General features: G+C 44.9%; 1 protein-coding gene across 3 annotated transcripts in view; it reads left to right on the top strand.

Moving 5' to 3' along the window:
* The window catches only part of LOC106584766 (plakophilin-3), a 65515-nt gene extending 41327 nt beyond the window's left edge, over positions 1-24188 (top strand). For all 3 annotated transcript variants that reach the window (XM_045706500.1, XM_014170314.3, XM_045706501.2), the window contains 10 exons: positions 2700-2823; positions 4824-5028; positions 5314-5488; positions 6157-6274; positions 7730-7894; positions 8205-8387; positions 10220-10373; positions 10650-10845; positions 18020-18107; positions 23482-24188. In XM_045706500.1, coding sequence (XP_045562456.1) covers positions 2700-2823; positions 4824-5028; positions 5314-5488; positions 6157-6274; positions 7730-7894; positions 8205-8387; positions 10220-10373; positions 10650-10845; positions 18020-18107; positions 23482-23523 — 1450 coding nt within the window. In that variant the 3' untranslated portion in view covers positions 23524-24188. The remainder of the gene's footprint in view (positions 1-2699; positions 2824-4823; positions 5029-5313; positions 5489-6156; positions 6275-7729; positions 7895-8204; positions 8388-10219; positions 10374-10649; positions 10846-18019; positions 18108-23481) is intronic.
* The last annotated feature ends 730 nt before the right edge of the window (positions 24189-24918 follow it).

The following is a 24918-nucleotide window of genomic DNA, read 5'->3' as shown; positions in this document are numbered from 1 at the left end:
TCAGATGGTGGTAGACTATAGCAGTTATTAATTCAGACCCATAACCATTCAGATTGTGGTAGACTATAGCAGTTATTAATTCAGACCCATAACCATTCAGATGGTGGTAGACTATATTAGTTATTAATTCAGACCCAAAACCATTCAGATGGTGGTAGACTATAGCAGTTATTAATTCAGACCCATAACCATTCAGATGGTGGTAGACTATAACAGTTATTAATTCAGACCCATAACCATTCAGATGGTGGTAGACTATAGCAGTTATTAATTCAGACCCATAACCATTCAGATGGTGGTAGACTATAGCAGTTATTAATTCAGACCCATAACCATTCAGATGGTGGTAGACTATAACAGTTATTAATTCAGACCCATAACCATTCAGACCCATAACCATTCAAATGGTGGTAGACTATAGCAGTTATTAATTCAGACCCATAACCATTCAGATGGTGGTAGACTATAACAGTTATTAATTCAGACCATTACCATTCAGATGGTGGTAGACTATAACAGTTATTAATTCAGACCCATAACCATTCAGATGGTGGTAGACTATAGCAGTTATTAATTTAGACCCATAACCATTCAGATGGTGGTAGACTATAACAGTTATTAATTCAGACCCATAACCATTCAGATGGTGGTAGACTATAGCAGTTATTAATTCAGACCCATAACCATTCAGATGGTGGTAGACTATAGCAGTTATTAATTCAGACCCATAACCATTCAGATGGTGGTAGACTATAGCAGTTATTAATTCAGACCCATAACCATTCAGATGGTGGTAGACTATTGCAGTTATTAATTCAGACCCATAACCATTCAGACCCATAACCATTCAGATGGTGGTAGACTATAACAGTTATTAATTCTGTCAGTGGGACAGTGGTGGTGAGGACTGACAGTGCTGGTGAGGACTGACAGTGGGACAGTGGTGGTGAGGACTGACAGTGGTGGTGAGGACTGGCAGCGGGACAGTGGTGGTGAGGACTGACAGTGGGACAGTGGTGGTGAGGACTGACAGTGGTGGTGAGGACTGACAGTGGTGGTGAGGACTGGCAGTGAGACAGTGGTGGTGAGGACTGGCAGTGGGACAGTGGTGGTGAGGACTGGCAGTGGTGGTGAGGACTGACAGTGGGACAGTGGTGGTGAGGACTGACAGTGGTGGTGAGGACTGACAGTGGTGGTGAGGACTGGCAGTGGTGGTGAGGACTGACAGTGGGACAGTGGTGGTGAGGACTGACAGTGCTGGTGAGGACTGACAGTGGGACATTGGTGGTGAGGACTGACAGCGGGACAGTGGTGGTGAGGACTGACAGCGTGACAGTGCTGGTGAGGACTGACAGCGGGACAGTGCTGGTGAGGACTGACAGTGGGACAGTGATGACAGGGCCGTCATAGATCTTTGAGAGAGAAAACGCTCATTGTGGGCTGTTTTTCTCGATAAGGGACCTGACTGCTCCGTTGGGAATGGATGCTCTCACGCACCAGTGACCTCAGACCCTCCTTTACACGTTTCCCCTGTGGACCTGATTCATCCCACGCTGGAGAGGGTGTGGCTGGAGGGCTTGTAGATTCATGTGGCTCCATGTTGTCCCAAACAACCTCGGTTAGTCGAGGACCCGTGGCGTCTCCCATTGCACAGGGACCTGTTGTCCTAGGTGCGTGGGCAGGTCTGGCACCCATTGTGTGTTTACATTGTGCGGTGCAGGGGTGTGTGACCAACGTTTTTGTCTGTTTTGCTATTCTGGCTCGTGATAGAGCACTTTCAAAGCAGCGTCTCTGTGATGATTACAAATGTCTCTTTCCCAAGAGCTGTATATTCTGAGCTGGCTGCTACATGGCCCCGTAGTGGCAGGACTGGTTTGGGTGTGGCACCAGAGGACTTTCATCAGGTTTCACATTTCACACACAAACAGCCGGCACCTAGCTGTTAGCACAGCAGATGGAAAAACCACAGTGTGTTACCTTTAGCTTAGTTACCATTCACACAGGCACAGGGTTATACCATGGGAGTGAAACCTGTGAGTCATGTTGGCCTGACTGGTCAGCTGGACTGGCAGTATATTATCTCATTTTGCCTAATCGTGCACCAGGGTTTGGGGTCAACTCCATTTGAATTCCAGCTAATTTGAGAAAAGTAAATCAAATTCTAATTCCAAATGTTCCTCATTGAAAAGCATTGAAGATGAATTGGAATTGGAATTTCAGTGTAGTTCTGGAATTGACTGGAATTGAAATGGAACTGACCACAACACACCTAGAGGGACAGTTTCCCTGAGACAAGACTAAAAAGCTATTTCAATGGTGATTCTCAATTGATTAGCTTTTGCTTTTCATTCCAGGACTAGGCTTAGCTTTATCTGTTATCGAAACTAAAACTAGACAGTCAGGAAGCATAGAAAATTCCAAAAGCAATTTTTACTGCGAGGAAACAGTCAATAACTGAAACATAACCGAATGCGGCCCTCAGTGAAGACCAAATGCAGCCTGCTGGGAAAAATGACTTTGACACCGCTGCTATAGTGTGTTATCACCAAGAAATCCCCCATCATTCATAATCTATTATTTGTCTAAGTCTCTCTAACCTGTCCAGGGGCTGGCTTACTGTAAAGCACTTTGTGTCAACTGGGCTTTACAGATACAGGTACGTTTGATTGGTTGATTGGTTGATCTTTCTGATTGTACAGGATCAATAACATGGACATGGCTACGGCGGTGAGGTACCTGGCAGAGGGGGATGCTGAGTTGCAGGTTCTGGGAGCAGCTTTTATCCAACATGAGTGTTACAACGACACTGAGGCCAAGAAAGAGGTACTAAAGGGAGTTCCTCTTCATTCTGCAGTCACATCTCTGTTTCTCTGGTACTTCCTTATGATATTTTCAATGTCAAATATGCATCCCATTCGGTGTGCGTATGTTCATTAACATAATATAAGGAACAATAGAAGTGAAGTTGCTAGTTGCATAAGAACTATTGCGTATCATCACATTGACTGACGTGCTCCAGGTGTATCAACACATTGACTGACGTGCTCCAGGTATATCATCACATTGACTGACGTGCTCCAGGTATATCAACACATTGACTGACGTGCTCCAGGTATATCAACACATTGACTGACGTGCTCCAGGTATATCATCACATTGACTGACGTGCTCCAGGTATATCATCACATTGACTGACGTGCTCCAGGTGTATCATCACATTGACTGACGTGCTCCAGGTGTATCAACACATTGACTGACGTGCTCCAGGTATATCAACACATTGACTGACGTGCTCCAGGTGTAACACATTGACTGACGTGCTCCAGGTGTATCAACACATTGACTGACGTGCTCCAGGTATATCAACACATTGACTGACGTGCTCCAGGTGTATCAACACACTGACTAACGTGCTCCAGGTGTAACACATTGACTGACGTGCTCCAGGTATATCAACACACTGACTGACGTGCTCCAGGTATATCAACACATTGACTGACGTGCTCCAGGTATATCAACACATTGACTGACGTGCTCCAGGTATATCAACACATTGACTGACGTGCTCCAGGTATATCAACACATTGACTGACGTGCTCCAGGTATATCAACACATTGGCTGACGTGCTCCAGGTGTATCAACACATTGGCTGACGTGCTCCAGGGGTAACACATTGACTGACGTGCTCCAGGTGTATCAACACATTGGCTGACGTGCTCCAGGTATATCAACACATTGGCTGACGTGCTCCAGGTGTAACACATTGACTGACGTGCTCCAGGTGTATCAACACATTGGCTGACGTGCTCCAGGTATATCAACACATTGGCTGACGTGCTCCAGGTGTAACACATTGACTGACGTGCTCCAGGTATATCAACACACTGACTGACGTGCTCCAGGTATATCAACACACTGACTGACGTGCTCCAGGTATATCAACACACTGACTGACGTGCTCCAGGTATATCAACACATTGACTGACGTGCTCCAGGTGTATCAACACATTGACTGACGTGCTCCAGGTATATCAACACATTGACTGACGTGCTCCAGGTATATCAACACATTGACTGACGTGCTCCAGGTATATCAACACACTGACTGACGTGCTCCAGGTGTATCAACACATTGGCTGACGTGCTCCAGGTATATCAACACATTGGCTGACGTGCTCCAGGTATATCAACACATTGGCTGACGTGCTCCAGGTATATCAACACATTGACTGACGTGCTCCAGGTGTATCAACACATTGACTGACGTGCTCCAGGTATATCAACACACTGACATGCTCCGGTTGTGCCAACTGTCAATCTTGGCCTAGGTGCTTAACATTAAAAGCCTCAACTTTGATTTAATGTCATAGTTCAGCAGACATGAATGTGATCTAAGTAATTCTAAAAGAATGTTGTCTTGTTGAAGTGACGGACACCATTTTGTTTCAAGCAGGTGTGAAGTATTTTGTCACAGACAGGTAGCTTGTAGGTGCTTGTCGGTGCCACACATATTTTTTCATCTGTGGTTCTGTGAAAGAGCAGGAACAGAGATTTATGTGTGTGGTCTTGTTGCCGGGTAACAGGGTTTGCTCAGCAGTCCAAGCACAGATGCTAGATTCTAAATCAAGCTCTAGGTCCTGTAAATCTGAAAATATTGGACAGCTTTAAGCAATATGGCAGTTACGTCACCTTGCCTTTTGATATCTGTCTATTCATTTCAGATATACAGGTTTGCCTAGGGAATAGGGGCTAGGCTAGGGATCACTTTTGGATTCAGAATGAGTCTAAACCTTACAGAGTTGTTCTTCCCTCCAATCACTAGGTGTACCGCTGTAAGGGCATTCCTGAGCTGGTGAGGCTGTTCAACAGTGAGAACCAGGAGGTGGCTCGCTACGCCACGGGCGCCACGAGGAACCTCATCTACGAGAACATGGACAACAAGGTGGCCCTTATCGAGGGGGGAGGGATCCCACAACTCATAGAGGCTCTGAAGGTGAATGACGACGAGCTACGCAAGAACATCACAGGTATGACGTTTTACATGTTAGTCCTTTAGCAGAGACTCTTATCCAGAGAGACTTACATTCATCTGAAGGTAGCTAGGTAAGACAACCACATATCACAGTTATAGTAAGTAAAACTTTCTTGAGAGACAAAGTACTCTGTACAATGTAGGGCTCTATGCTGACATGTGCTCTTAAGTATAATTTTTGGGGAGAACAGAAAGAAATTTAGGAGCACAATGAATAATAGTAGAGGTAATGATACGAATTGCAAAAAATTCAAGGTTTGATCATTGGGTTTTCTGTCAGGTATTCTGTGGAACCTGTCATCCAAAGACAACCTGAAGGAGAAACTAGCCAAGGAGACGCTAGGTGAGCTCACAGAGAGGATCCTGATCCCGCTCTCAGGAAGTGGAGACTCTGAGGTCATCCAGCAGAGCCCCTCTGAGGTTGACATCTTCTACAACACCACCGGATGTCTCAGGTATAGTACACTATAGGATAGCACAGTATATTATAGTACAATATAGTACACTATAGGATAGCACAGTACATTATAGTACAATATAGTACACTATAGGATAGCACAGTACACTATTGTACACTATAGGATAGTACAGTACATTATAATACAATATAGTATAGTACAGTATAGTACACTATAGGATAGTACAGTACACTATAGTACACTATAGGAAAGTACAGTACACAATAGTACACTATAGGATAGTACAGTACACTATAGTACAATATAGTACACTATAGGATAGTACAGTACACTATAGTACAATATAGTACAGTATTGTATAGTACAGTATAGTACACTATAGTACAAAATAGTACACTATTGTACAATATACTACACTATAGGATAGTACAGTACACTATAGAATAGTATAGTACAACCTTCTTCTTCTCCTTCCAGCTCCTCCTCTGTCTAAGGACACTGTTGTCACATGCACTAGCTCTTTGACCCACGTCAGCTCATTGACACATCAGCTCTTTGACCCACGTCAGCTCTTTGACCCACGTCAGCTCTTTGACCCACATCAGCTCTTTGACCCACGTCAGCTCTTTGATAAATGTCAGTTCTTTGTACTCTGATTTATGTTTGCCTATCCCGTCTCTAACCTCTCACCCTGCTGTCCCCAGGAACCTGAGCTCAGTGAATGAGAAGACCAGACGGCAGATGCGGGAGACCAACGGTCTGGTGGATGCCCTGGTAGGATACATCCAGGCCTCGATACAGGACGGCAAGGTGGAGGAAAAGGTGAGATGAGCTGCGTAGTGGACTGGAGTACAGATAGTGGACTGGAGTGCAGATAGTGGACTGGAGTGCAGATAGTGGACTGGAGTGCAGATAGTGGACTGGAGTACAGATAGTGGACTGGAGTACAGATAGTGGACTGGAGTACAGATAGTGGACTGGAGTACAGATAGTGGACTGGAGTGCAGATAGTGGACTGGAGTGCAAATAGTGGACTGGAGTGCAGATAGTGGACGGATTGCAGATAGTGGACGGATTGAAGATAGTGGACTGGAGTACAGATAGTGGACTGGAGTACAGATAGTGGACTGGAGTGCAGATACTGGACTGGACTGCAGATACTGGACTGGACTGCAGATAGTGGACTGGAGTGCAGATACTGGACTGGAGTACAGATAGTGGACTGGATTGCAGATAGTGGACTGGATTGCAGATAGTGGACTGGAGTACAGATACTGGACTGGAGTACAGATAGTGGACTGGATTGCAGATAGTGGACTGGATTGCAGATAGTGGACTGGATTGCAGGTAGTGGACTGGAGTACAGATACTGGACTGGAGTACAGATAGTGGACTGGACTGCAGATACTGGACTGGAGTACAGATAGTGGACTGGATTGCAGATAGTGGACTGGATTGCAGATAGTGGACTGGATTGCAGATAGTGGACGGATTGAAGATAGTGGACTGGAGTACAGATAGTGGACTGGAGTACAGATAGTGGACTGGAGTGCAGATACTGGACTGGACTGCAGATACTGGACTGGACTGCAGATAGTGGACTGGAGTGCAGATACTGGACTGGAGTACAGATAGTGGACTGGATTGCAGATAGTGGACTGGATTGCAGATAGTGGACTGGAGTACAGATACTGGACTGGAGTACAGATAGTGGACTGGATTGCAGATAGTGGACTGGATTGCAGATAGTGGACTGGATTGCAGGTAGTGGACTGGAGTACAGATACTGGACTGGAGTACAGATAGTGGACTGGACTGCAGATACTGGACTGGAGTACAGATAGTGGACTGGATTGCAGATAGTGGACTGGATTGCAGATAGTGGACTGGATTGCAGATAGTGGACTGGAGTACAGATAGTGGACTGGATTGCAGGTAGTGGACTGGAGTACAGATAGTGGACTGGATTGCAGATAGTGGACTGGAGTACAGATAGTGGACTGGATTGCAGATAGTGGACTGGATTGCAGGTAGTGGACTGGAGTACAGATAGGAAAGTTACTTAGCCGTGTGGTATTTGCAGAACAATTGTCACAATGCGTAACTGTACCTTCAGTGTTTTTCTTTGATCAAGTGTTGAACGTGTCGTCATGGGAATTAAATAAATACTCAACATTCTATGGTACATTTGTTCATGTGAAAGCCTCACATTTTGGACTATTAAATATTGATATTAAAACATATTAAAACATACTCAACTTGTGTGCTTGTGTCCAGGGAGTGGAGAATGCAGTGTGTGTTATGAGGAACCTCTCCTATCAGCTGTACAGTGAGATGCCGCCCTCGGCCATGCTACGTCTGGAAGGACCAACCAGAGGCCAGGACACCAGCAGGAGTGAAGCCATTGGTTGCTTCACACCTCAGAGCAAGAAAGTAAAAAATGTATGTATCACAGTGTCAATCTTCTTCTTCTTCTTCTTCTGTCAGTTTAGCAGTTGAACCGTATTCTTGATGGTCTTCAGAATGACCCTGTCTGTGTGTAGTCCCGTGTAGCTCAGTTGGTAGAGCATGGTGTTTGCAACGCCAGTGTTGTGGGTTCGATTCCCACGGTGACCAGTACGGGAAAAAACATTTTTTATGAAATGTATGCATTCACTACTGTAAGTCGCTCTGGATAAGAGCGTCTGCTAAATGACTAAAATGTAAATGGAACTCCTGTATCACATTGACCCCTGACCTTCTCCTTTTACAGAAGATGAACCAGGACCTGGTTACATTCACCGAGGTGGCCCGCGTGCCCAAGGGTCTGGAGTGGCTGTGGCACCCCCAGGTGGTGGGGTTGTATAACCGCGTGCTGCAGGGCTGTGAGTTCAACTTCACCACCCGCGAGGCTGCAGCCGGGGCGCTGCAGAACATCACAGCTGGAGACAAGAGAGTGAGTTGATAATTCCCACTGCCAATGGTCCTTCTCTCGTCACCATCTCACACCTCACGACCCATCATCCCCTGGCGGTGCCAGATAGACTATGGAGTCATCTCACCTCACCACCCGTCCCCTGGCGGTGCCAGATAGACTATGGAGTCATTTCTCCTCACCACCCATCCCCTGGCGGTGTCAGATAGACTATGTGGTCATCTCACCTCACCACCCGTCCCCTGGCGGTGTCAGATAGACTATGGAGTCATCTCACCTCACCACCCATCCCCTGGCGGTGCCAGATAGACTATGGAGTCATTTCACCTCACCACCCGTCTCCTGGCGGTGCCAGATAGACTATGTGGTCATCTCACCTCACCACCCATCCCCTGGCGGTGTCAGATAGACTATGGAGTCATCTCACCTCACCACCCATCCCCTGGCGGTGTCAGATAGACTATGGAGTCATCTCACCTCACCACCCATCCCCTGGTGGTGCCAGATAGACTATGGAGTCATCTCACCACCCATCCCCTGGCGGTGTCAGATAGACTATGGAGCCATCTCACCACCCATCCCCTGGCGGTGCCAGATAGACTATGGAGTCATCTCACCTCACCACCCGTCCCCTGGCGGTGCCAGATAGACTATGGAGTCATTTCACCTCACCACCCATCCCCTGGCGGTGCCAGATAGACTATGTGGTCATTTCACCTCACCACCCGTTCCCTGGCGGTGCCAGATAGACTATGTGGTCATCTCACCTCACCACCCGTCCCCTTGCGGTGTCAGATAGACTATGTGGTCATCTCACCTCACCACTCATCCCCTGGCGGTGCCAGATAGACTATGTGGTCATCTCACCTCACCACCCGTCCCCTGGCGGTGCCAGATAGACTATGGAGTCATCTCACCTCACCACCCGTCCCCTGGCGGTGCCAGATAGACTATGGAGTCATTTCTCCTCACCACCCATCCCTTGGCGGTGTCAGATAGACTATGGAGTCATCTCACCTCACCACCCATCCCCTGGCAGTGCCAGATAGACTATGGAGTCATTTCACCTCACCACCCGTCCCCTGGCGGTGCCAGATAGACTATGTGGTCATCTCACCTCACCACCCGTCCCCTGGCGGTGTCAGATAGACTATGGAGTCATCTCACCTCACCACCCGTCCCCTGGCGGTGTCAGATAGACTATGGAGTCATCTCACCTCACCACCCGTCCCCTGGCAGTGCCAGATAGACTATGGAGTCATCTCACCACCCATCCCCTGGCGGTGTAAGATAGACTATGGAGTCATCTCACCACCCATCCCCTGGCGGTGCCAGATAGACTATGTGGTCATCTCACCTCACCACCCGTCCCCTGGCGGTGCCAGATAGACTATGTGGTCATCTCACCTCAATCCCCTGGCGGTGCCAGATAGACTATGTGGTCATCTCACCTCACCACCCGTCCCCTGGCGGTGCCAGATAGACTATGGATTCATCTCACCTCACCCCCCATCTCCTGGCGGTGCCAGATAGACTAGGGGATCATAAACAGGCTCCTCAAACTATCCATGAAGCCTCTGTGACTAGGCCACTGATATGTGCTCTAGGGTCAGGTTTTTTAAGGGACTTGGACACCTGACTCACATCACTCACATCAGTGAACTCTATAGCTCACTCAGCATTCATAGAACGACGACAGTTTCTCTCAAGCTGGGGGTACTAGAACCCCTGTGGGTACCTTGCCTTTCTACAGGGTGTAATTGACTCATAAGAAAATAAGCCTAATGATCAGTTGCACAAAAAGGTTTGAGAAATACTAATGCAGAATGACCTTTCTCTCTTTTCCTCCTCAGTGGGCGGGGGTGCTGAGTCGTGTGGCTCTCGAGCAAGAGAGGATGCTTCCTGTGATGTTGGACAAACTGAGGACCAATAATGACCTGGAGCTGCGATCCCTCACAGGTTTCCTCAGAAACCTGTCACGCCATGCCAAGGACAAGAACGCCATGGGTCAGTAACCATGACCCTTTTATCAAATCCTTGATTGCCTCGGAACCTCATCCTCCAATAAACTTTTAGAGAAAGGCGAGCAATTCAACGATGTCAATGTGAGATGTGCATGGAAGATTTGTGTTATTAACAAACGGAGGATAACCCATCGATTTCATGCTAGAGCAAGGACCAAACACAAGAAGACTAACAGAGCCATGTCCATCTATTTCAGGGGTGGATTTGACTGCCGTGTGGGATGAATTAAATTAGATCAACCCTTTTTTCTCCCTCTAGCAACCAAGACAGTGAACAACCTGGTGGACAAGCTCCCTGTTGACGGTCAGCAGAAGGAGCCGTCCAGCGACGTGGTGGTCAACATCTGTGGAGCGTTGAACAACATGGTGACCTGCAGCGCCGTTGCAGCCCGGGACATCACTTTCTTTGACGGGCTGCAAAAACTGGTGGCCATCAAGAACTCCAACGACAGCAGGTACGGGATAAGGATAAATATTGATAGCAGTGTTTCTTGCTGGTGGGTCGTTCCACTGATTCCGTGCCTTTTTTTGAGAAGTGTAATGTTTGACTTCACCTCATGTTAACATTCTGTCATGAAGAGCACATAAAAAACATGTTTCCCCATCTCAAGAGGTTAAAAAAAAAAGACTATAGTAAGTGCCTATTAAGTGCCAAATAAAGTAACAGGGTTGACAGTAACAGGGTTGACCCTAACAGGGTTGACCATACAAGGGTTGACCAGAACAGGGTTGACATACATTTACATTTAAGTCATTTAGCAGACGCTCTGGGGGGGGGTTAGAAGGATTACTTAATCCTATCCCAGGTATTCCTTAAAGAGGTGGGGTTTCAGGTGTCTCCAGAAGGTGGTGATTGACTCCGCTGTATTGTGTGTTGACCAGAACAGGGTTGAAGATTTCTTCTTAAATCAGCCATAAATACCATTGTGATAGGGGCAATGGAAGCTTGTTGTGTGCAACAGGGAGTAGCAATTGAATGCAAGCTTCACAAAGAAAATTGTCATCGCTAAAACATTTCTAGCCTGTCTATGTGTTGGGTAACGGGGTTGACGTGTTACGCTCGACCCGCTTAGTTTTCCACCACAAAACACCAGAAAATGTTTTTTTAAAAAGAGTAGAGCCAGCGCATTTGCTTTTACACTGATTTAACTATTAGATGCTCAAGTTTTCTTTAGAATGATTTTTTTTTAAAGGAATAGTTTCACCATATTAAAACGAGAGTGTATTACACTCGTACCTGTAAACGGGTTAGAAAATGGCAGATTTTGGCACTGATAAGCACCTAAATTGGAACGCAGTGGCTGTACAGTAACATGCCACACATACCCTCACAGTCCCACCTCTGCACCGTTGAGAGCATCTTGGCTGGCTGCATCACTACTTGGTGTGGCAAAAGCACCACCCTCGACCGCAAAGCACTACAAAGGGTGGTGTGGACAGCACCCTTTGACCTGGGACCGAGCTCCCTGCCATCCAAGACCTCTATATCAGGTGGTATCAGAGGAAGCCCCGACGAAATTTCCAAAGATTCCAGCCACCCTCCGGCAAACGGTACCGGAGCATTGGCTCTCGGACCAACAGGCTCCGAGACAGCTTCTACCTCCAAGCCATAAGATTGCTAAATAGCCATACGACTGCTAAATAGTTCCTTAATGGTTACCCAGACTTCTGCACTGTCTCTATGCACACTCACAAGATTATATATACTTGCCTTCAGAAAGTGTTCATACCCCTTGACTTATTCCACATTTTGTTGTGTTACAGCCTGAATTCAAAATGTATTGAACACAATACCCCATAATGACATCACAATACCCCATAATGACATCACAATACCCCATAATGAGTAGTATTCACACCCCTGAGTCAATACATGTTAGAATCACCTTTGACAGCGATTACAGCTGTGTGTCTTTCAGGGTAAGTCTCTAAGAGCTTTGCACACCTGGATTGTGCAAGATTTGCACTTTATTTATTTTTTAATTCATCAAGTTGGTTGTTGATCATTGCTAGTCAGCCATTTTCAAGTCTTGCCATAGATTTTCAAGCCGATTTTAAGTCCAAAACTGTAACTAGGAAACTCAGGAACGTTCAATGTCGTCTTGGTAAGCAACTCCACTTTTTTTACCCATCTACCAATTGGTGCCCTTCTTTGCGAGGCTTTGAAAAACCTCCCTGGTCTGTGTGATTGAATCTGTGTTTGAAATTCACTGCTCGACTGAGGGACCGTACAGATAATTGTATGTGTGGGGTACAGAGATGAGGTAGTCATTCAAAAATCATGTTAAACACTATTATTGCACACAGAGTGAGTCCATGCAACTTATTATGTGACTTATTAAGCGAATGTTTACTCCTGAACTTATTTAGGCTTGCCATAACAATGGGGTTGAATACTTATTGACTCAAGACATTTCAGCTTTTCATTTTTAAATCATTTTTAAAAATTCCACTTTTGGGGGTATTGTATTAAATCTTCATTTAATCCATTTTAAATTCAGGCTGTAACAATAACAACATTTGTAAAATGTCATAGGTGTGAATACTTTCTGAAGGCACTGTACACATTCACACACACATTCACACACACACATCCACACACACTATTATTTGTATGATCATTGTTTTTACTATGCATCGTTGGAAAGGGCTCCTAAGCAAGCACTTCACTGTTAAGTCTACACCTGTTGTATTCAGCGCATGTGACAAAATACAATTTTATTTCATTTGATGCTATTCCTGACATCAGAGCTCTGGCTCTGTGCTTCACGGTGCTGTATGGGGTTTTGACTGACAGCCGTTCTGAACTTGAGCACCTCGCAACAACAAGTTGTCCCCCATCCCTCCTGCTAATTGGGTAGATTTTGCACATTTGTTGTTGTCTGACTGAGGGGAAATGCTGTAAATTAAGACGACTCTGTGTATTTTGAAAGATGAGACGTTGACGATTAATAATAAATACCGCTTTGATGTCATACAAGCAAGCCAAACACCTGAGTCCCAAATATGCACTTCACATTTCCAAATCAGAAAACTGATGTCATATACAGTACAGTGCCAACGTTTATGATCACCATGTCTGATGTAGAAGATCACATGGGGTCATAACCTAGGTTGTTCTGAACAGAATGAGCCTATGTTTGTCTATTGTGAAGACAATTTGCCGCCGGGAACACGCGCCTGAGTGCACTCATGACTCCTCGTGACCTTGGGACTAGGGAGTCATGAGACTCGAAGGTTCTATCTCTGCAAAGCATAGTTCTTGTCACGTCCTGGCCAGTATAAGGTTAATTGTTTTTGTAGTTTGGTCAGGACGTGGCAGAGGGTATTTGTTTTATGTGGTTCGGGGTGGTGTGTTTGTGTAAAGGGTGTTTGATTTAGTATTTCCGGGTTTTTGGTGGATGGTCTATGTGTTTGTATTCTATGGTTAGTCTGGTGTGTGTGTTTCTATGTTGGGTTAATTGGGGTTGGGACTCTCAGTTGAAGGCAGGTGTTGTCTATCTGCCTTTGATTGAGAGTCCCATATATTAGGGTGTGTTTGTGTGTGTGATTTGTGGGTGATTGTTCTGTGTTGAGCTTTATGCTTTGCAGACTGTCAGTTTATCGTTCGTTCTCTTGTTTGTTGTTTTTGTATTCGTGTTGATTTAATTAAATGTTCAAAATGCACACCTGCTGCGTATTGGTCTACCTTTTCTGATGACGATTTCGCAGTGGAGAAGTGGACCTGGGAGGAAGTTCTGGACGGGGCCGGACCTTGGCACCAGGCTGAGGATTATCGCCGCCCGCAGTGGGAAATTGAGGCAGCCAAGGCAGAGAGGCGGAGGTACGAGGCCAAGTACGCGCTGAGGGAGAAGCACGAGAGGCACCCCCAATAATTTTTTTTGGGGGGGCACACGGGTAGTTTGGCTAGGCGTAAGAAGAGCCGGAAGCCAGCTACCCGTGGTTATATGGAGGAGCGTATGGGGTGGAGAGCGCTATGTTTCGCTGAGGAGCGCACTATTTCACCCATACGCACGCACAGTCCGGTGCGCGTTATTCCAGCCCCTCGCAGGTGCCGTGCTAGAGCGGGCATCCAGCCTGGTAGGAGGATGCCTGCGCAGAGCATCTGGTCGCCGGTACGCCTCCGAGGACCAGGCTACCCAACTCCCGCTCTACGCACGGCTACCATCAGGCCCCTGCACAGCCCAGTCCGCCCTGTACGAGCACCCCGCTCGTACAGGGCTACTAGTTCCATCCAGCCAAGACGGGTTGTGCAGGAGATAAGATCGAGACTGACTGTGCGCCTCCATAGCCCTGGGTTTCCAGCTCCTGTCTCTCGTGCGGACCCGGAAGTGCGTCAACCCAGTCCGACTCGTCCTGTTCCCGCTCCCCGCACTAGCCTGGAGGTGCGTGTACATAATCTGGTGAGCCCAGTACCAGCACCACGCACCAGGCTACAAGTGCGTCAACCCAGCCCCGCCAGTCAACAGTCGTCACCAGAGCTGCCCGCCAGTCAACAGTCGTCACCAGAGCTGCCCGCCAGTCAACAGTCGTCACCAGAGCTGCCCGCCAGTCAACAGTCGTCACCAGAGCTGCCCGCCAGTCAACAGTCGTCACCAGAGCTGCCCGCCAGTCAACAGTCGTCACCAGAGCTGCCCGCCAGTCAACAGTCGTCACCAGAGCTGCCCGCCAGTCAACAGTCGTCACCAGAGCTGCCCGCCAGTCAACAGTCGTCACCAGAGCTGCCCGCCAGTCAACAGTCGTCAGAGCTGCCCGCCAGTCAACAGTCGCCAGAGTGGCCCGCCAGTCAACAGTCGCCAGAGTGGCCAGACTGCGCTGAACTGCCGGAGTGGCCAGACTGCGCTGAACTGCCGGAGTGGCCAGACTGCGCTGAACTGCCGGAGTGGCCAGACTGCGCTGAACTGCCGGAGTGGCCAGACTGCGCTGAACTGCCCCGAGTGGCCAGACTGCGCTGAACTGCCCCGAGTGGCCAGACTGCGCTGAACTGCCCCGAGTGGCCAGACTGCGCTGAACTGCCCCGAGTGGCCAGACTGCGCTGAACTGCCCCGAGTGGCCAGACTGCGCTGAACTGCCCCGAGTGGCCAGACTGCGCTGAACTGCCCCGAGTGGCCAGACTGCGCTGAACTGCCCCGAGTGGCCAGACTGCGCTGAACTGCCCCGAGTGGCCAGACTGCGCTGAACTGCCCCGAGTGGCCAGACTGTCCCGAGTGGCCAGACTGCCCAGACTGCCCAGACTGTCCCGAGTGGCCAGACTGCCCAGACTGTCCCGAGTTGCCAGACTGCCCAGACTGTCCCGAGTTGCCAGACTGCCCAGACTGTCCCGAGTTGCCAGACTGCCCAGACTGTCCCGAGTTGCCAGACTGCCCCGAGTTGCCAGACTGTCCCGACAGCCTGGAACAGCCTGAGCCGGAGCCACCTCCAGAAATAGGTGGGTTGGGGAGGGGGGGTGTCGCACAGTGCCGTCGTTGACGGCAGCCACCCTCCCTTCCCTCCCTTTAGAAAAGGGGAATTTTTTTGGGTGTTGCTTGGGGTTCTTTTTTGTTAAGGTGCTTCTGGGGTAGCACCTTTAAGGGGGGGGTACTGTCACGTCCTGGCCAGTATAAGGTTAATTGTTTTTGTAGTTTGGTCAGGACGTGGCAGAGGGTATTTGTTTTATGTGGTTCGGGGTGGTGTGTTTGTGTAAAGGGTGTTTGATTTAGTATTTCCGGGTTTTTGGTTGATGGTCTATGTGTTTGTATTCTATGGTTAGTCTAGTGTGTGTGTTTCTATGTTTGGTTAATTGGGGTTGGGACTCTCAGTTGAAGGCAGGTGTTGTCTATCTGCCTTTGATTGAGAGTCCCATATATTAGGTTGTGTTTGTGTGTGTGATTTGTGGGTGATTGTTCTGTGTTGAGCTTTATGCTTTGCAGACTGTCAGTTTATCGTTCGTTTTCTTGTTTGTTGTTTTTGTATTCGTGTTGATTTAATTAAATGTTCAAAATGAACAACTGCACACCTGCTGCGTATTGGTCTACCTTTTCTGATGACGATTTCGCATTATCGTCAGAAGACGAAGATACTTGTGACAGTTCTGAGATATTGAGCAGCAAAGTTTTCACATCTCAGATCTCACAACTGTTCTGTAGTGAATTCTTCTTTATAACCCATTATAGTCTTCACCTTAAAGGTAGCTAAAGAGTGCAGAGTATTGAAATCCTGAGTCATTTGTAAATGTGTGGTTTTTAAGGAGGATGCAGTCGCAGCTCGAACGGTATGTCTCTGAAATGTTGATCTGGGTTCATTTCTGAATTAGACATGTTTAGTTTTTAAGAAAACTGTAACTATTTGAATACATACATGATAGAATAACAGTATTTTACCAAGAAAGAGTCAGAGCACATCATCAAATACTTTAAGAATTGTATTATGATCATCAGACTAATTACTGTCATCATTGAACAACGATGTGACGACAATCATTTACTTTAAGATTTCTGATGGTGTTTTTTATTTATTTTTGCTTGTGTGCCATTGCTGCTGGCTAGACTAGCCTAGACCATATTTTGAGGAAGATGGCAAAGACGTGTTCTGATTGGTCCGTCTGTATTTGTTCAGGCTTGTGATTGGATTGCAAATATAACCTTGAAGTGCCAAAGTTCAAAATGGTTTCATGCAGATAGATCTTTGTAGTTTTTAATTATTTTCTTCACTTAAGATGTACTTAAAAAAAAAAATCTAACTCCACAGACATAAGAAAAACCATGTAAAGGTCAATTATATGTGACAAACTCTTTTTTTTTTTTTACAAAGATGTCAGAGAGAATCATATTGTCCCAAGGTATTGTCCTTTCTGTGTGCACCAAAATGATGATGTGTTTCTCTGAATTGCCTTGTTAAGCCTAACACTGTAGGATTGTATTTTATAGAAGGTAGAACTTTAGAAGGTAGAACTTAGCTAGTTACCTTAGCAATAGAACAGCCTTTCAAATGATGCTCACCTGACCCAGATTGAGATTTATAACGGACCGTTTGTTGTTGTTTGGTTTGCGTGAACAACAACAGTAATTGTGTGATGGCGGGGATGCAGGTTTGCTTTCCAAAACAACAATAAGTGTGCTTGCTCTAGTTCCTCAACGGCACCTTGTCATTTTTTTCTGTCTTATGTTGCACCCACCCCACATTTTCCAGCAATTACAGAGAATCTCAATCCAACTGCTAGTTCATAACCTGGTCTTCATGTTGTCTCTCTTATAACCCTGCTAGTTCATAACCTGGTCTTCATGTTGTCTCTCTTATAGCCCTGCTAGTTCATAACCTGGTCTTCATGTTGTCTCTCTTATAACCCTGCTAGTTCATAACCTGGTCTTCATGTTGTCTCTCTTATAACCCTGCTAGTTCATAACCTGGTCTTCATGTTGTCTCTCTTATAACCCTGCTAGTTCATAACCTGGTCTTCATGTTGTCTCTCTTATAACCCTGCTAGTTCATAACCTGGTCTTCATGTTGTCTCTCTTATAACCCTGCTAGTTCATAACCTGGTCTTCATGTTGTCTCTCTTATAACCCTGCTAGTTCATAACCTGGTCTTCATGTTGTCTCTCTTATAGCCCTGCTAGTTCATAACCTGGTCTTCATGTTGTCTCTCTTATAGCCCGGGGAAGCTGAAAGCAGCCAAAGCAGCAGCCACAGTCCTCTGCAACATGTTCCAATACAAGAAGCTGCACAAGGACTACAAACAGGTGAGAAACACCCCTAAAGAATGGTAGAGAGGAGGATCGTAGACTACTGGAGAATGGTAGTGAGGAGGATCGTAGACTACTGGAGAATGGTAGTGAGGAGGATCGTAGACTACTGGAGAATGGTAGTGAGGAGGATCGTAGACTACTGGAGAATGGTAGAGAGGAGGGTCGTAGACTACTGGAGAATGGTAGAGAGGAGGGTCGTAGACTACTGGAGAATGGTAGAGAGGAGGGTCGTAGACTACTGGAGAATGGTAGAGAGGAGGGTCGTAGACTACTGGAGAATGGTAGAGAGGAGGGTCGTAGACTACTGGAGAATGGTAGAGAGGAGGGTCGTAGACTACTGGAGAATGGTAGAGAGGAGGGTCGTAGACTACTGGAGAATGGTAGAGAGGAGGGTCGTAGACTACTGGAGAATGGTAGAGAGGAGGGTCGTAGACTACTGGAGAATGGTAGAGAGGAGGGTCGTAGACTACTGGAGAATGGTAGAGAGGAGGGTCGTAGACTACTGGAGAATGGTAGAGAGGAGGGTCGTAGACTACTGGAGAATGGTAGAGAGGAGGGTCGTAGACTACTGGAGAATGGTAGAGAGGAGGGTCGTAGACTACTGGAGAATGGTAGAGAGGAGGGTCGTAGACTACTCTCTCAAAGTCTAGATGGTGTGTATCATAGACTTTATAAAAATAACTGTGAATACAATATGAGGAACCCAAATTCCTGTGGACATTGGTTAATAATGAGTAGGGAGGGGATTCCCTGTAAAATTCATCTCCTTTTCCTGTTGCTCTACTTTCGACTACAGTAGCTGTCTGCTGTCTCCCCTTGTCTGGTAGAGAATCAGAGCTTTTTATCTGTCATTCACGTGCATGCATGCATGTACACACACACACACACACGTTGTAAAGTAAATTATCAGTGCTTAGATATACAGCTGGGAAACTCTCACCTAATCGTTCACCTCAAAGTGAATGGATGACTGTAGAACCCAACCCTCATTCCTGTGTGTGCGCAAATGTGCATGTGTGCGTCTGTCTCTGTGTGCGTGTGTGTGAGTGCATAGGAGCACATGTTTGTGTGTGCATGTGACGTTGTTTTGCATTCCGTTAACCAGCCTTGAGGATAGGGAGGTTTCAAACAAAACAGTTAGGCAGCAGGTAACCTAGTGGTTAGAGTGTTGGGACAGTCACCGAGAGGTACGAATACCTGAGCCCCACCAGGTGAACATGTGTCCTTGTGCCCTTGAGCACTTAAGGCACTTAACCCTAATTTGCTCCAGGGGCGCTGTACTACTATGACTGACCCTGTAAAACAACACATTACACTGAACCTAGTTGTTTTTGTTCCTACTTAATGTAATCTGTATGCTCACACACAGTAATATAGAAATATCTGCCATTTTATTTTTGTATTTTATTTTTATTTTACCTTTATTTAACTAGGCAAGTCAGTTAAGAACAAAGTCTTATTTTCAATGACGGCCTAGGAACAGTGGGTTAACTGCCTTGTTGAGGGGCAGACTCTTTTATCCGAAGCGACATACATGCGTAGATTTTATGTATGGGTGGCCCCAGCGGGAATCAAACCCACGAAATATGCTTCTGTAAACGCCACGCACTACCGATTTGGTACACACACACACACACACACACACACACACACCTTAGGGAGAGGCTTGCTGGAATGATTGCTGTTTTAGATTGTGGTTAGCCCTACCTAAAGGGTGCAGCTCTCTCTATCTAAAGTGATTTCCTGGTGAACAAGTCCCAACACACCCAAAATATCTACCTCCCTCTACAGTACCTGCATGCTTCTTCTCCACGGAATGTTTTTTTCAGTACAACTATTTGAACAGTTTGTCATAAAAGAAACAATTCCAAACATGTTCCACATGTCCAAATACAAGTTCAACTGTCACGTGGAATAAATTCCTTGGGACTGAGTTCTGTTAGAACATCTCTTGTAGGTTGTTACACCTTTTGGACATTAGACAGCAACATGAGTTACTGTACAGGCTGTGTGTGTCAAGCTCAAAGGTCATATGCAATGCATTTTTTGCTTGACACAGTTACTTTCCTTTTCTGAGGTTCAATGTTCACACACACAGTATGTTAGCCTGGTCCCAGAGCAGGATGTTAGCCTGGTCCTAGATCAGTATGTTAACCTGGTCTCAGATCAGTATGTTAACCTGTTCCCAGATCAGTATGTTAGCCTGGTCCCAGATCAGGATGTTAGCCTGGTCCCAGATCAGGATATTAGCCTGGTCCCAGATCAGTATGTTAGTATATTAGCCTGTTCCCAGATCAGGATGTTAGCCTGGTCCCAGAGCAGGATGTTAGCCTGGTCCTAGATCAGTATGTTAACCTGGTCTCAGATCAGTATGTTAACCTGGTCCCAGATCAGGATGTTAGCCTGGTCTCAGATCAGGATGTTAGCCTGGTCCTAGATCAGTATGTTAACCTGTTCCCAGATCAGTATGTTAGCCTGGTCCCAGATCAGGATATTAGCCTGGTCCCAGATCAGGATATTAGCCTGGTCCCAGATCAGTATGTTAGTATATTAGCCTGTTCCCAGATCAGGATGTTAGCCTGGTCCCAGATCAGGATGTTAGCCTGGTCCCAGATCAGGATGTTAGCCTGGTCCCAGATCAGGATGTTTTTCCCACATTTATTTGTCTTAATACTATATGAACAAAATGTGAAATATTTATTTTTGATAGGCCAGTGGTTAAAAGCGTTGGGCCAGTAAATTTAAGGTTGCTGGTTTGAATCCCCAAGGCGACTAGGTGAAAAATCTGTCAATGTGCCCTTGAGCAAGGCACTTAACCCTAATTGCTCTTGTAAGCTGCACTGGATGACAGCGTCTGCTAAAATATGTAAAGGTACAAAATATGTATTTTTCTTCAGTGCAACTAACTGGATTTACACTACTGGTCAAAAGTTTTAATAATAATAAAAAAAATCATTTTTAACTATTTTCTACATTGTAGAATAATAGTGAAGACATCAAAACATATGGAATCATGTAGTAACCAAAAAAGTGTTAAAAAAAAATCTAAATATATTTGAGATTCTTCAGAAGTAGCCACCCTTTGCCTTGATGACAACATTCTCTCTACCAGCTTCACTTGGAATGCTTTTTCAACAGTCTTGAAGGAGTTCCCACATATGCTGAGCACTTGTTGGCTGCTTTTCCTTCACTGTGCGGTCCAACTCATCCGAAACCATCTCAATTTGGTTGAGGTCGGGGGATTGTGGAGGCCAGGTCATCTGATGCAACACTTCACTCTCATTCTTGGTAAAAATAGCCCTTACACAGCCTGGAGGTGTGTTGGGTCATTGTCCTAATGAAAAACAATTGATAGTCCCACTAAGCACAAACCAGATGGGATGGGATATCACTACAGAATGCTGTGGTAGCTATGCTGGTTGAGTGTGCCATGAATTCTCAATATATCACTGACAGTGTCATCAGCAAAGCATCCCCACACCATAACACTTCCTCCTCCATGCTTTACGGTGGGAAATACACATGCGGAGATCATCCATTCACCCACACTGAGACTCACAAAGACACGGCGTTTGGAACCAAAAATCTCCAATTTGGACTCCAGACCAAAGGACAGATTTCCACCAGTCTAATGTCCATTGCTCGTGTTTCTTGGCCCAAGCAAGTCTCTTCTTCTTATTGTTGTCCTTTAGTAGTGGTTTCTTTGCAGCAATTAGACTATGAAGGCCTGATTCACACAAATCAAATCAAATGTATTTATATAGCCCTTCTTACATCAGCTGATATCTCAAAGTGCTGTACAGAAACACAGCCTAAAACCCCAAACAGCAAGCAATGCAGGTATAGAAGCACACAGTCTCCTCTGAACAGTTGATGTTGAGATGTGTCTGTTACTTGAACTCTGTGAAGCATTTATTTGGGCTGCAATTTCTGAGGCTGGTAACTCCAATGAACTTATCCTCTGCAGCAGAGGTAACTCTGGGTCTTCCTTTCCAGTGGCGGTTCTCATGAGAGCCAGTTTCATCATAGCAATTGATGGTTTTTGCGACTGCACAAAGTTCTTGAAATGTTCCCTATTTACTGACCTTCATGTCTTAAAGTAATGATGGACTGTAATTTCTCTTTCTTTATTTGAGCTGTTCTTGCCATAATATGGACGTGGTCTTTTACCAAGTAGGCTATCTTCTGTATATCACCCCTACCTTGTCACAACACAACTGATTGGCTCAAACGCATTAAGAAGGAAAGAAATTCCACAAATTAACTTTTAACAAGGCACACCTGTTAATTGAAATACATTCCAGGTGAATACCTCATGAAGCTGGTTGAGAGAATGCCAAGAGTGTGCAAAGCTGTCATCAAGGCAAAGGGTGGCAATTTGAAGAATCTGAAATCTAAAATATATTTTTATTTATTTAACCCTTTTTTGGTTACTACATGATTCCATATGTGCTATTTCATTGTTTTGATGTCTTCACTATTATTCTACAATGCAGAAAATAGTAAAAATAAAGAAAAACCCTTGAATGAGTAGGTGTTCTAAAACGTTTGACCGGTGGTGTATGTCAACACTGTCAGACACCAACAAGTGTTTAAAGGCCTTGATTGTTTTATTCTAACATGAGATTATTCAAATATGTAATACAATGTTTTATAGCACTATTAAAAACATTTTGACATGTTTTTCTAGATTTAGAACATAAAACAACATTTATAAAGCAAACATTATCCCTTAGGCCTAGCACAGAATATACTTCCATTGTTTGATGTTGTAAAACAGTGACAAAAAATATTTTTTCTGATTATTCACAAAATAATCGATCTTAAAGGAAAAGTCCACCCAAAAACTATAATTTGGTATTTGTTTCATTAGTCCTTTGTTGGCATAGTTCCAAAATGTTTTGTTTGTCAGCAATCAAGTTTTCAAGATATGTAACTTTCAAAATACAGAAATTGTCCCCATACTGTATAATACATTTTGCTGTGTTTTGCAACAATGGACTAATGAAACAAATACCAAAAGAGAGTTTTTAGGTCTTTGTTTTCCTCTGAGGACGGTTAGTCAGTGATTGAGTTAACAACAAATACTCAACACAGACCTCAAATTTTTGCCTCTAAAAATTAAAGTTCAATACAAACATTTGTCAAATATGGAAAATGAAAACATAAAAATTCTATCAGATCTTTCAGCACTCTGTCAGAGTTAATGTTTTACATAGTTGACAAAAATTACATTTTTTATTAATTCAAGGGGTATACACAGTTGTCATTGTCATTCTGGACTAACAGATCTGGGACAAAGCTAACAGTTTAATACATACTTTGATATATGCCCTGACAAAATGTCTCTCATGTTTGTGTTTTACAGAAAGGGTTCACACGACCAGACTTTGCAGACATGACAATCTAAAAAAAGGAACAGATACAATGTCTCTCGCTCTCCTTCTACCAAGCGGCTGGAAACGTATCTGAACACTTCAGTGGTCAAAGACTGGTCTGTACAACTGAAAACATTGCTCCTTGGGCTACTTCCTACTTACGCACACATGGAGTTGGATGAACTATACTACAGTGCAAGTGACAACAAAGACGGAACCTGTTTAGGGATGACCTTAATGGTGGACTATGATGATAACGGACCCCCTTTTCCTTATGCGCTTGAATACCGTATGTATTCAATGCTATATGTTGAATGTAATGTATGTATTCAATGCTATATGTTGAATTTAATATATGTATTCAATGCTATATGTTGAATTTAATATATATTCAATGCAATATGTTGAATTTAATATGATAGTTATTCAATGCTATATGTTAAATTCTATATATATTCAATGCAATATGTTGAATTTAATATGATAGTTATTCAATGCTATATGTTGAATGCTGTATGTTCTATATGGTGGACAAATAACTTCTTTGTGTCCATCATTAGACTATGAGACCATTCTTATCTCCATTTACAATATGAAAAAATAATCAACAACTATTTTTACAATGTGCTTTTTAACTGTTAACTGCAGGTCGAATACATCTGCATCATTTGTAACTAATAAAGCTGACGTCAATGAAGGAGTTTTGTTATTGAGTATGAGAATAGAAAATAGATGTTCTTCTAAGGTTTCACGTCAACCAGGGTCAGGACGTTTTATTGAACAAACAATACATTGGACATGCATTAAATGCATTATGAAAATCTCTAGGCCTTAGCTTTTTCCTGGTCAGGTCATGTGTTCAGGAAAAACTTCTGCTCTTTCAAAACAGGATGAAGCAGCATTTGTGCTCCATGCAGAAGACTGAAAGTGGCCGTGTTTTGAGAGCATCAATTCTGACAGACTGACTGATCTACAAATCAACTTGCTTCCTAAATAACTGCACTATGGGGCCGATGGATAAGAGCTATTAATAAGAGCTATGGATAAGAGCTATTGTTAAGAGCTATTGATAAGAGGTAAATGAATAAGCTGTTTGGATAAGTGGATTGTAAATATAAAAGACAATTGTTTTAGATCTATTTTACCTTCTGATCCCTGGAGACAAATGTCAAACCAGTCACATGGCAGCAAACTGAAGCATATCAACATATCACCTTTTCTACAGTGAAGTTTATGAAATGCTGGTATTATAACTTGCAGATATGAAATGTGGAGACCCAAACCAGAGGCTTCTGTAGCTATGATTAGTGAGGATTATTAGGGTAGATTTCAGTGGAGGCTCCTCAGAGTAGGACCATCCTCATCAGTGAATTGCAGATGTTTGTTTTTTTGCGAAACAAAAAAAGAAGTAGCCTTTTTAGATAAAA

The sequence above is a fragment of the Salmo salar genome, chromosome 23 (genome assembly GCF_965601325.2).
Source record: "Salmo salar chromosome 23, fSalSal1, whole genome shotgun sequence".
NCBI classification, from domain to species: Eukaryota; Metazoa; Chordata; class Actinopteri; order Salmoniformes; family Salmonidae; genus Salmo; species Salmo salar.
This window is presented reverse-complemented; position numbering and strand designations above follow the sequence as displayed.